At 47.4% G+C, this 12,271-nt stretch overlaps 1 protein-coding gene across 24 annotated transcripts in view; it reads left to right on the top strand.

Annotated features, from left to right (window-relative positions):
- The window catches only part of LOC110390401 (deleted in malignant brain tumors 1 protein-like), a 39,621-nt gene that overhangs the window by 14,783 nt on the left and 12,567 nt on the right, over positions 1-12,271 (top strand). For 21 of the 24 annotated variants that reach the window (XM_021381694.1, XM_021381690.1, XM_021381683.1 and 18 more), the window contains 9 exons: positions 25-345; positions 1,296-1,625; positions 2,014-2,328; positions 4,002-4,316; positions 5,469-5,783; positions 6,287-6,601; positions 7,341-7,655; positions 8,745-9,059; positions 11,372-11,440. In XM_021381694.1, the coding sequence (XP_021237369.1) occupies positions 25-345; positions 1,296-1,625; positions 2,014-2,328; positions 4,002-4,316; positions 5,469-5,783; positions 6,287-6,601; positions 7,341-7,655; positions 8,745-9,059; positions 11,372-11,440 (2,610 nt within the window). The remainder of the gene's footprint in view (positions 1-24; positions 346-1,295; positions 1,626-2,013; positions 2,329-4,001; positions 4,317-5,468; positions 5,784-6,286; positions 6,602-7,340; positions 7,656-8,744; positions 9,060-11,371; positions 11,441-12,271) is intronic. The other 3 variants (XM_021381703.1, XM_021381702.1, XM_021381696.1) reach the window with 1 other exon arrangement.

Below are 12,271 nucleotides of genomic sequence, written 5' to 3'. Positions count from 1 at the left end.
CCTTCCCTTTGTTCTCATTGCCAGTGTCGGGCCCTGCCCAAGTCAGGCTGGTGAATGGCCCTGACTCCTGCACGGGACGGCTGGAAGTGTTCTACAACAACACCTGGGGGACGGTGTGTGATGACCACTGGAACATTGCAGGAGCCCATGTAGTGTGCCGGCAGCTGGGCTGCGGGATGGGGCTGTCTGCCGTTGGTGGGGCTCGGTATGGCCGAGGAAAAGATCCCATCTGGTTGGACAATGTGCAGTGCACTGGGATGGAAGCTGGTCTTTCTGAGTGCCGGGCACGGCCCTGGGGAAACCACAACTGTGGGCATGGAGAGGATGTCAGTGTTGTGTGCTCAGGTGAGGTTTGCTCTGGTCTTGTCTTGGATCAGGTGACCTCCAGAGGTCCCTTCCAACCTGAAGCATTCTTTGATTTTGTCTTGCACTAACTGCTGGGGACAGCCAAAGGATTAAATGGTGAGCAGAACTATCCGTCCTTTGTGGTGGCTAAGCTTTTGGAATGCACAGAGCATGGGGCTGGGAAAAGGTCCCACTAATGTAGAACCACAGAGTCACAGAATCAGAAGATCACAGAATCAGAAGATCATAGAACCACAGAGTCATAGAATCACAGAATCAAATAATGGCCTGGACTGGAAAGGTCCTTAGAGAACATCCATTTCCAAACCTCCTGTTGACTTTCACTAGATCAGGCTGCCCAGGGCCCATCCAACCTGACCTTAGACACTTCCAGAGATGGGGTATCCACAGCCTCTCTGGTCAGTCACCACCCTCATAGTAAAGAATTTCTTCCTTATATCTCTATTCACCTCTTTGAATATCCATGTCCACAGTCATTGCCTCCTTTTCAACTGAGTGCAGGACATTGTTCCAATAAGGTCTAGACAATATGGCTAAGAGCATTTGAGGCATGAGTCATGCCATCCTAGAGTAGCCTTTGATGGAGCTCACAGCTCTCCATTAGCACCTCCTTTAGGATGAGTTAGACCATTTGTCACCCAAAGATGTTTCAGATAATGCATGCCCAGCAAAGTTCCTGAAGAGTTGCTACTAGGCATTGTAGATAAATGGATGCCCAGCAAAGATTCTGATCATTTATGCCTAAACATTGATGGTGATTGCATGATGGTGATTATATGTGAATGCATGCTCAGCATATTTTCTATCATTTTCTCCTAAGCATTGTAGGTGACTGCATGCCCAGCAAAGTTTGTGATCATTTGCTCCTAAACACTGTAGGTGACTGCATGCCCAGAAACTCTGATTCTTTGCTTTCTGGGGTTTTGCAGGGGCACCCTCTCCAGGCGAGATCCAGGTCAGGCTGATAAACGGCTCAAGCCCTTGCTCTGGCAGAGTGGAAGTCTTCCACAATGGCAGCTGGGGCACTGTGTGTGATGATGGCTGGAACATGACAGCTGCTGAAGTGGTGTGCAGAGAAGTGGGCTGTGGCTCAGCTCTGTCAGCCCCTGTTGGAGCTACTTTTGGGCAAGGGGCAGGACAAATCTGGCTGGATGACGTGACCTGTGCTGGGACGGAGGCTGCCCTTTCTCTGTGCCAGGCCAGTTCCTGGGGAAGCCACAATTGTGGCCACAGAGAAGATGCTGGTGTTGAATGCTCAGGTAAGTCTAACTTCTTCCCTATCAGAGCTTTTTTGTTGTTAAGGAATGGGTGGAGAGAAGAGCAGAAGAGCTTTGAAATGGTCCTAGGCATAGACATCAACACTGCAGCCCTGAAAATGGAGGTGGAAGGAACCCTTTGATGGGCTGGCATGTGTGATAGGGAAAGGAAAGGAACAAGGAGCTTTGATGGGGACATTCGTCCAGATGTTACACCTGGTGATGAGTTTTGGGAGATAAGTAACCATGGGGAGCCTGCTCTTCTCAGTTCACAACTGTAGCACCTCACCCTCCAGCTGTGAGATTCACTGAAGCACTGGACTCCTTGGTCCCAGGGCAGCTCCAGTCCCTTCCTGGGCCATTCAGATGTTTGGCAATTGTGTCTTTCCAGAACCAAAGCAAGTACGTCTGGTGAATGGCTCCAGCCGCTGCTCAGGGCGAATTGAGGTACATCACAACCAGCGCTGGGGGACAGTGTGCGACGATGGCTGGGACCTGGCTGATGCAGAGGTGGTGTGCAGGCAGCTGGGCTGTGGGACGGCGGTGTCAGCCCCTGGCAAAGCTATGTTTGGGCAGGGACACGATCCCATCTGGCTGGATGAGGTGAACTGCACGGGTACAGAAGGGGCCATCACTGAGTGTAACTTGAAGCGCTGGGGAGACCATAACTGCAAACATGATGAAGATGCTAGTGTTGTGTGTTCAGGTAAGTGCCCAGCTCATGGGTTCATGGAGAAGTCTTTCTGCAGGTACTCTAGCATCTAATTTTAGATTGCTTCCCTCCATGCACATTGTTTTCCTTTGCCTGTAATGCTATTGCAAGCAATAGTGCTTGAGAGACAACTCCATTCTTGCAGGTGTTCTATCAACAGATTATCTGAGTATGAGTTTGTGCTAATGGTCTGCCTGATACCTTAACATATCAGTTCTCAAGTGGCTCACCATGTCCATCATGCAAGGCTGCTCTGAATGTTTCAATGTGTGCATTCAGAGGATTCAATTGGGCAACAGTGTTGGGTGTGGTCTATTTCTTTTTTATGTCCCAAGTTTCTTCTGGATCTCTAGAGGTGATCCAAGATTGAAAGATATTTCCCCTTTCCTCCAGCTTGCAATGGGATGCCATACTTGTGTACCAGAAGAGAAAATCTGGGTGCCTTTGGGCAGTATTTGCAAGGAGCTTTAGTAGATGAGACCAAATAGCATGGGAGGCCACAGTGACACCATGTCCCCACAAAACCTTCTTTTTGCTATTTAAAAAAAATCTTTCCTCATCAGATGTGTTTTCAGAGGGAGATATGGTCACATTAGCAGCACTTAGAAGCTTGTTCTGATGTTTATGGTTTGAACATGAATGTCCAAAAGTCTTCCAGGTGTTGTCCGTAGGAAACACTCCAAGGCATCCTGTTGTTAACTTCTTCTGAATGTGATCAGTTTCTCCCAAGTGAAGATACTGATTCAGATGGGGAAAAACAGTTATCAAAACCATAGAATCATAGAACCATAAAACCACTGAACCATAGAATCATAGAATGGCTTGGGTTGGAAGGGACCTTGAAGTCCATCCAGTTCCAAACCCCTGCTGTGGGCTGGTTGCCACCTACTACATCAAGTTGCCCAGGGCCTCATCCCAGCTTGAGCACCTCCAGGGATGGGGCATCCATGGCTTCTCTGGGCAACCTGTTCCAGTGCTCCCCAACCTCTGAGTAAAGAATTTCCTCCTAATATCTGATCTAAATCACCCCTTCTTTTAGTTTAACGTTGTTCTCCCTTGTCCTATCACTATCTGCCTGTGTAAAGTTTTTGTCACCTTGTTTATAAGCTCCCATGTGTGACCCATCCAAGGTGACACCCTTTTCAGGTTGCATCCTGTGCCAAATGCTGAAAGCACACGTGGAGAGTATTATCATCTGTAGGCTCTTTGCATCTAGATGGAAGTTTGGGTTGGTGGATCAGTGCGTGGTTTTGGGGGATGGAGAAAGAGGTACTTTGGGGTGAAGTGTGCTCTGCATGGAACTAATGTTGGTTCAAGAGTGGTTTCTGCAAAGCAGACTTCATGTCTGAGCGCTGACAGGGCAACACCTAACCAAAATCCCTCCTCTTTTATTTTTAAACCACTCCCCCTTGTCCTATCACTATCTGCCCACATAAAAAGTCAGTGCTGTTTTGCAAGCCCCCTTTAAGTAGTGGAAGGCTGCAAGGCTCTCTGGAGCCTTCTCATCTCCAGGCTGAATAAGACTAACTCCCTCAGCCTTTCTGCACAGGAGAGGTGTTCCACCACTTGTACATTGTACGGTTGCACCTAGTTGCAAGCCTCAGAAAAACATCTGCTTCAGAAAGCTGAATGTCCCTGCTAACTCATTTTTCTCACATCCCCTTTAGATCCCACAGAGTTACGGCTGGTGAATGGCCCAAACCGCTGCACTGGGCGAGTCGAGGTGCTTCACCACGAGCAGTGGGGAACTGTTTGTGACAACGACTGGGGCATGGAGCATGCAGAAGTGGTGTGCCGGCAGCTGGGCTGTGGCACTCCAATATATGCTCCAGGCTGGGCTAGGTTTGGCAGAGGCTATGACCCCATCTGGCTGGAGAAAGTGACCTGCTCAGGGAAAGAGCCTGCCCTTAGTGAGTGCACAGTCCAGTCATGGGGACAACACAGCTGCCACCATGGGGAAGATGCCAGCGTGGTGTGCACAGGTAAAGCTATGCCACATTCTTTTTGTCTGTCTATACGGAGAGCCATGCTGCCACTGAGAATAAGGGTGTTCAGAAGGCAAAGAGATGATGATAACATTCCTACTGCCAAAAAAAGATGCAAGGAGGATCCTACCTCTGCCACTTCTCCCATTTTTCCTGGCTCATTTTTTTAACTCAAGTGAATAGACACAAGGCTTCTCACTGGACTCTCATCTTGTTGACTCCCAAGGGATTTCATGTCTAGTGAAAGCATTGTGTGGTGGAGCTAGGAGTCATGGTCCTTCACAAGATCTCATGTTTCCAGGGTGATCATAAAATCATAGAATGGCGTAAATTGGAATGTTCTTTAAAAATCATCTAGTTCTAACCCCCATGATTTGAGTTGCCACCCACCAGATCAGGCTGCCCAGGGCCCCATTCAATCTGTGCAGGACCCGACACTTGGCCCTATTGGAACTCATACAGTTTACCTTGGCCCATCAATCCAGTCTGTCCAGGTCCCTCTGCAGAGCCTTTCTACCCTCTGGCAGATCAACACTCCCTCCCAACATGGTGTCATCTGCAAGCTTACTGAGGGTGTACTCAAACTCCTCATCAAGATAATTGATAAAGATGTTGAATAGAAGCGGCCCCAGTACCAAGTCCTAGGGGACACCGTTTGTGACTGGCTGCCAACTGGATTTAACTCCACTGACCACAACTCTTTGGGCCTGGCCATCCAGCCAGTGCTTCACCCAGCAGAGCATATGCCCATCCAAACCATGGACGGCCAGCTTCTCCATGAAATCTCCCCTCTTTTAGTTGAAAACCATTCTTCTTTGTCCTATCACTATCTGCCCAAGTAAAAAGTCAGTCTCCCTCCTGTTTATAAGCTCCTTTTAAATACTAGAAGGCTGCAAAGTGGTCTCTCTAGAGTCTTCTCATCTCAAGGCTGAACACCTCCAGCTCCCTCAACTTTTCATCACAGGAGAGAAGCTCCAGTCCTATGAGCATCTTCATGTCCTCCTCTGGACCTGCTCCAACAGCTCCACATCTTTCTTGTGCTGAGGGTCCCAGGCCTGGATGCAGTACTCACTTTGGGTGGGTGGTCATCTCCAGCAGGTCTTCCAGAAGTCTTATTTTTTTCTTTTTTTCTTCTATTCTTCATTTCAGATCCAATGGCAGTCCAGCTGGTGAACGGCCCAAGCCGCTGTGCTGGGAGAATCGAGGTGCTGGAGCAACGGCAGTGGGGGACAGTGTGTGATGACAACTGGGACATGAGAGATGCCAATGTTGTGTGCTGGCAGCTAGGTTGTGGTGTGGCCATTGCAGCTCCTGGCTTGGCTCACTTTGGACGGGGAAGTGGTCCCATCTGGCTGTCTGAGGTCAACTGCACAGGGACTGAAGATGCCCTTTCCAGATGCAGAGCCAGGCCTAAAGGAGTCACTGGGTGTCATCACGGAGAAGATGCTAGTGTGGTGTGCTCAGGTAGCTGCTGTTCATAGCTAATGAGCTTATGGGTACTAACACTGCAGAAGCTCAATGGATTACTTTTCCTTTCTCACCTATGACAACGCTCTTCCCATATGTGAATCTTTGAATCTCTAATTCTGAGGCAAGATAAATCATAGAATCATCAAGTCATTAAGGTTGGAAAAGACCTCTAAGGTCTTCAAGTCCAACCATCCGCCTATCACCAATATTGCTCATTAATCCATGTCCCTAAGTACCAGATCTACACACTTCTTGAACACCTCCACCAGAACAGGTTCCCAAAACAGCTGTGGATGCTCCATCCTGGAGGAGTTCAAGGCCAGACTGGATGTGGCCCGAGGCAGAATGATCTACTGGGTCACAGCGCTTTAAGGTCCCTTCCAACCAAGACAATTTGAAGATTCTCTGATTCATTCTCCATGTCGTATCAAGTACTTGATCTCTGATCACAAGGTCTACAACCATAAGGTGGTACTCTCTACCTCTTTCCATTTCAGAACCTACCGAGGTCCGGCTGGTGAATGGCTCAAATCGCTGCTCTGGGAGAGTTGAAGTGCTGCACAACCAGCGATGGGGAAGTGTGTGTGATGATGGCTGGGACTTGAATGATGCAGAAGTGGTTTGCCGGCAACTGGGCTGTGGTACAGCCATATGGGCTCCAACTGCAGCTCGGTTTGGGCAGGGCTATGAACCCATCTGGCTGGATGATGTGAACTGCACAGGATCAGAAGATGCTCTCTCTGAGTGCAGGGCCAGACCATGGGGAGTGAGTAACTGCAACCATAAAGAAGATGCTGGTGTGGTGTGTATAGGTAAGAGACACATATTCCTTTGTGGTGCAGCACTGGAAGGAGTAATGCTGGAAGCACTGATGGACTCTGTACTTTGCTGTGTCCCTTCAGGGAAGCATACGGATAGAGAAATGGAGAAATATCTTTACTTTGCTCATATTAAGTCTAGCCTCTACATAGGTACCTATTTCAGCTTGTCTGTTAACAGTGAATACTTTTTCCAAGGAGAATGAGTGTTAGTCTCCAGCCATCACTTTGCTACCCTCCATAGCCCATTGACTGGTCCCTTGGGCTCTGAACATCTTTTCCCTTTCCATACATGCATGATGCTATTGTGATACATGTTTGCACTATACCATGAAGTCCCTTTGCACACTGAACCTCCCCTCTACCATGAGTCCATCTAGTCTACTTGGACTGCCAGGGCATCCTCTCACTCTGTGTTTCCATAGTGGAAAAATTATGTGTCTACACTCAGGTTCCTCCATGTAAACTAGGTGGCTGAACCTCCCCCATTAAAGTCTAGGGTGATCTAGTCAATACAGCTAATTAATGCCCAACATAGATCAGCCCAGCAGTTATGGATATCTGGCCACACGAACCATGCTTTCTTTGGATGCCTGAGGACACCTTAAATGGGATCAAACGTCTATGTTTATTCCAGCAGTAGTCTCCATGTCACATTGCATCTAACTGCAGTTTGAGGTTCCCATCTTCCACATTTATATGCTTGACCTGCACGTGTCTTTCTTAATTCCAGGACCAACCCAGCTCCGGCTGGTGAATGGCTCTAACCGCTGCTCTGGGAGGGTCGAGGTCCTTCACAATCAGCAATGGGGAACGGTGTGTGACAATGGCTGGGACCTGAATGATGCAGAGGTGGTGTGCCAGCAGCTGGGCTGTGGGGCAGCCATGTCAGCTCCGGGATCAGCCCACTTTGGGCAAGGATCCAGCCCTATCTGGTTGGAGGATGTTGAATGCACAGGGATGGAAGGTGCCCTCTCTGAATGCAGGTCCAGGAAAGGGGAGCTGAGTAAATGCAATCATGATGAAGATGCTGGTGTTGTGTGCTCAGGTAAATTTTTCCTGAATAGCATTATTCACTATTCTAACTAAAAGAGAGGAGATTTAGATGTCAGGAGGAAATTCTTTACTTAGACGGCTGTGAGGAACTGGCATGAGATGCCCAGAGAAGCAGAGGATGCCCCTTTTCTGGAGGTGCTCAAGGCCAGGCTGGATGGGGCCCTGGGCATCCTGATGTAGTGGGTGGCAACCAGCCCATGGGAGTGGGTTGGAACCAAAAGGGCTTTAAGGTTCTTTCCAGCACAAGCTAATCTATGATTCAGAATAGCATTGCATTGTGCTGGAGGAAGGAAGTGTGTGACATTGCTGGATAGTACAAAAACCACAGAAGAATTCAGGGTGCTGTTCTGCAGAGGCTTGCTCATTCAGTGCCTGGGCTTTCCAGTGAAGCCTTGGGGAGGTGGGAAACAAGAGCAGCCCAAAGGTGCTGAGCTGGTGATGGGCACAAGGATCTGAGCAAAGCAGTGAGAGACGTACAACAAAGCCTTTGAGGGATGGGAAGAAATAAGCTTTTCTTATGGACCTAGAGAGAACTAAAGTGTGATGCAATTGAGAAAACAACTAACAGCTGCTAAATTGAGGACAGCATAGGAGGGAAGGACTTGTTGCAGAAGGACACAGTAATCAGAAAGAGAGATTTCTACAAATTCCATTATGTTCTTCTCCAGTAAGCATGAACAAATTTTCTCAGAAGTTTTCTTGTTCTAGCTGATGAACAAAAACCTCACTTGAAATATTCAAAGTTTCTCTGATATTTAGGTATATTCAGTATAACAACAGGAGCATGCACTTCCTTCCCAAAGGTTCATGTCATTCAACACTATTGAGCATCATGACTGCATAGCATGTGGGCACAGATGCCTGCTAGTGTTTTGTGCTAAAGCTGTCAAGATTGAAAGGTCTTTGGCCATCGCAAAAGCTTTCAGGCATGTCATTTTTAATGGCTTGAAATGCAGAGAAAAGTTTCCTGGTTATGAATGTCAGAAAAGTAGAAAAAATCAGTGACATACTTTAGCTGTATGATTACTGTAGGCAGTGCAGGTACAGAAGGCTTCCAAAAAATACATGCATCTTGTTTCAGAACCCACGGCACTGCGACTGGTGAATGGCTCAAGCCTCTGTGCTGGGAGAGTGGAAGTTCTCCACAAGCAGCTGTGGGGATCTGTGTGTGATGACAGCTGGGACATGGAGGATGCCGCAGTTGTGTGCCGGCAGCTGGGCTGCGGGACAGTACTCTCGGCCCCTGGCAGAGCTCGGTTTGGGCGAGGGCGTAATGCCATCTGGCTGGATGATGTGAACTGCACGGGGACAGAAAACAACCTCTTGGAGTGCTTGGCCAGGCCATGGGGACAACACAACTGTAATCACGGTGAAGATGCTGGTGTGGTGTGTTCAGGTAACGTGGCCCTGTTGGTTTAGAAATGAGGTTGGGTATGGTGTTGTGATCTCTTTGCTTGGGAAGCAAAGACTAAAGGAAAATGAAGATGGAATTTCCTTCAAGGCAAACTGAGTCCTACAGTTCCAGATTCCACTTGACCCACTAGAGTCATTTGCCCATGATCACTATGATCAACTCACGGGAGATTAGACCAGGGCTCCCCAGAGGTCCCTTCCAATCAGTACCGTGATGACCCATGACCACTCACCTTGGTCAACAGAATCATCCCAGAATGTGGCTCCTGAGTTCCAGACAGGACTCTGGCTGAATCTATAGCTGTGGTGTATGTGAAGGAGTGTTTAAGGTTTGTGGAAGCATTTTTTTGAGTAGTAATTCTGTGTTAACTTTATAATTATCCTTGCATGAACAGTTAATTGTCCAATTGATAGTGATGTAGGGAATACTTGATTAATGCCTGCAGGGATGTGTGTACTAGTCTCTGTTATAGGGGGAGAAAAGGACCTGCTCAGGGTAGCTTATTCACACACTCCCTGGTTTCTGCCACTTTCCCTGGCACTTTGTTCATCTTCCCACTCTTCACTCCATCTAAAGATCAATGGAATTGATACAAGGAGGCTTGGCAGTGAGTTATCATTGATCAAAGCATTTTTCCTAAGTAAGTGCAATATTCATGGAGTTCCTTCTGACTCCTGTCTTTCTTCCTTTTCCATATTCACCTGTTTTTACATATTTTGTGATGTTATATTTCTGACATACTGACATCCAAATGGACTGCATACCGTGCTTTCATCTGCTTTGGGTTCTTGTTCTTTGTTTTCTTTGTTCTCTGGACAGCTTTTGTCCAGATCCAGGTCTGCATGCTGACAATTGGTGAGTTGCTTGTAGCCTTGGAGTTTCCAGTGTGTACGATCTCTTATCATCCCATGCTCAACATGCTTCTCAAGGCCTCTGCAGGCATACCAGGTTTATGGTCCTACAACTCTGCATCCCATGTCTTTGCACTGGGAAAACAGGTGATGGTGATTCCTGCCTGTCTTCTGCAACATGTATTCCCACATCAGAGAAATAAAAAAGAGAAGGTACAGCCCGAACTACAAACTGAAAGAAACTGAGGCCCAAGTTTGAACATTGCATCTACTTACACATCACCTTGCTCCTCCATTCCAACCAGTGGTATCTCTCAGATGATGCTGGATGTTGTCTAGAAGATAATACAATCCATGGGCTGCTTATGGAGGGTGGGAAAGCCTACAGAAAAGCTGGAATGTTCTCCCTTTTTCATTACCCTTAAGACCTAGAGACTCTGGGTCATGGTAATGAAGGGTCATGGTAATGAAGAGATCCCTCTTTAGAATGCCGACAGGCTTTGCAGAGTTTGCTTTTGTTGTTGTTCTTGTTCCTAAAGCTATGTTTCTCACCCATATTGACACGGAGTTATTCTCTAACTAGGAAGCACAGTTCCTTTTTCAGTTTTTTCCTGGCATGGTTTAGAAGAGTTCAGCTCCAGGGACTCAGCATGGCTGGGCAGTGACCTTGTGCTTCCAGTCCTTCAGCTAATCAGCAAAAGAGCAATTCTGGACTCTTAGAGTCATAGAATCATAGACTCTTTTGAGTTGGAAGGGACCCTTAAAGGCCACCTAGTCCAACTCTCCTGCAGTGAACAGGGGCACCTACAGGTTGATCAAGTGCTCACAGCCCCATCAGTCTGACCTTGAATGTCTCCAGGGATGGGGCATCCATCATCTCTCTGGGCAAGTGCCTCACCACCCTATTGTAAAAAACATCTTCATCTTCATATCCAGTCTAAATCTCACTTATTTTAGTTTGAAATCATTTCCCCTTGTGCTGTCACAACAGACCCTGCTGAAGAGTCTATTTGTACTAAAAAAAATTAAAGCTATGAGCTTCCTCTGTCCCTGTTATTTTAACCATCTCAAATTATCCCCTGAGCTCTCCTTTACCTTTAGTCTAAAGACAGTTTGCAATAGTTTAACTCATCATTGAAAGGGAGGTTGAGAGATTTCATGTGCTGCAGATTAGGAAGGATACTGGGATGCAAAGACTTCTCGTCTTGTCTCCGAGCCTTGAATAGAACTGTTCATATTACTTAGCTCTTGTCAAATATGTGTTCTTGCAAGTAAATCTGGAGACTGCAAGGTAGCCATAGAATAGTGTTTCTGAGAGAACTTGTCTTTGAATAATAAAGTGATTTCCTGCCATCTAGCTATGCATCCATGAAATGCAATGAAATGGAATTCATTGTGCAACGTATCTGGCTTTTAATGTTTTATATTTCTGGTCTATCATAGAACCAGAGAATGTCCCAAGTCTGACGGTACCACAAGGACCATCCAGTTCAACTCCTAGCTCCTCACCAGGTACAGCTGTAAACGCTATCTGAAATCGTTGTGTCTATGCATTGTAGCAGCTAAGAGAATCCAACAAGAGAATCTCCTCTCCTCGCCTTGCCTCGCCTCGCCTCCACTCCCCTCCCGACCTCTCCCCTCCATCCCCTTCCCTCCTTTTCTCCCATTCCCTTACCTTCTCCTCTACTCTCTTCCATTCTGTTCTGTTTTGGGTTTCTGACACGCCTAATGAGAAATTAACTTTCCCAGGACATAGTTCACCACCTCTTAGCATAAAAGACTCACAGCAAATCACTCAGTCTTCCATCCAGCTCTAACAGGCATCTCAAAGGACAAGCTTGAATGGAATCACAGACATGTAAATTAAGGTAGATGATTCACATTCATTTTAAACAAGCTAAATTGCGTGTTTTGCAGAGACTAAGCTGGTTGTTTATGGAAATTTACTAAGAACGGGAAGGTTTGGCTTCTCCCAAGTCTACAAACTTTCATAGGTGAGGGCTGTAAGCCCTTCTGTTGCAGGACCAGCGCTGGAGGTCAGGAGATGAGGACGGCAGGGGGAGCCTCCGAACTACAGCAGGGAGGCCACCTCAACAGCTTCCAACTGAAGGGACAAGTCCCAGGGACATCAGGGAGGAGGGATCAGTGCGAGAGGAGTTCTGTGCATGAAGGCTTGATTTAGGTCACCAGAAGAAGTCATCTTGTGCTATACCCATGACACTGCAGGACCACCAAGGCTCCCTTGGTGCTGGCACGTATAACACGGGACCTGGGTGCAGAGAGGGTTGTGTTTGCTCTGTGCTTTCCTGGAACAGCTCTCCATTTCACAACCTGGTGACAGGA

The sequence above is a fragment of the Numida meleagris genome, linkage group LGE64 (assembly GCF_002078875.1).
Source record: "Numida meleagris isolate 19003 breed g44 Domestic line linkage group LGE64, NumMel1.0, whole genome shotgun sequence".
NCBI classification, from domain to species: Eukaryota; Metazoa; Chordata; class Aves; order Galliformes; family Numididae; genus Numida; species Numida meleagris.
This window is presented reverse-complemented; position numbering and strand designations above follow the sequence as displayed.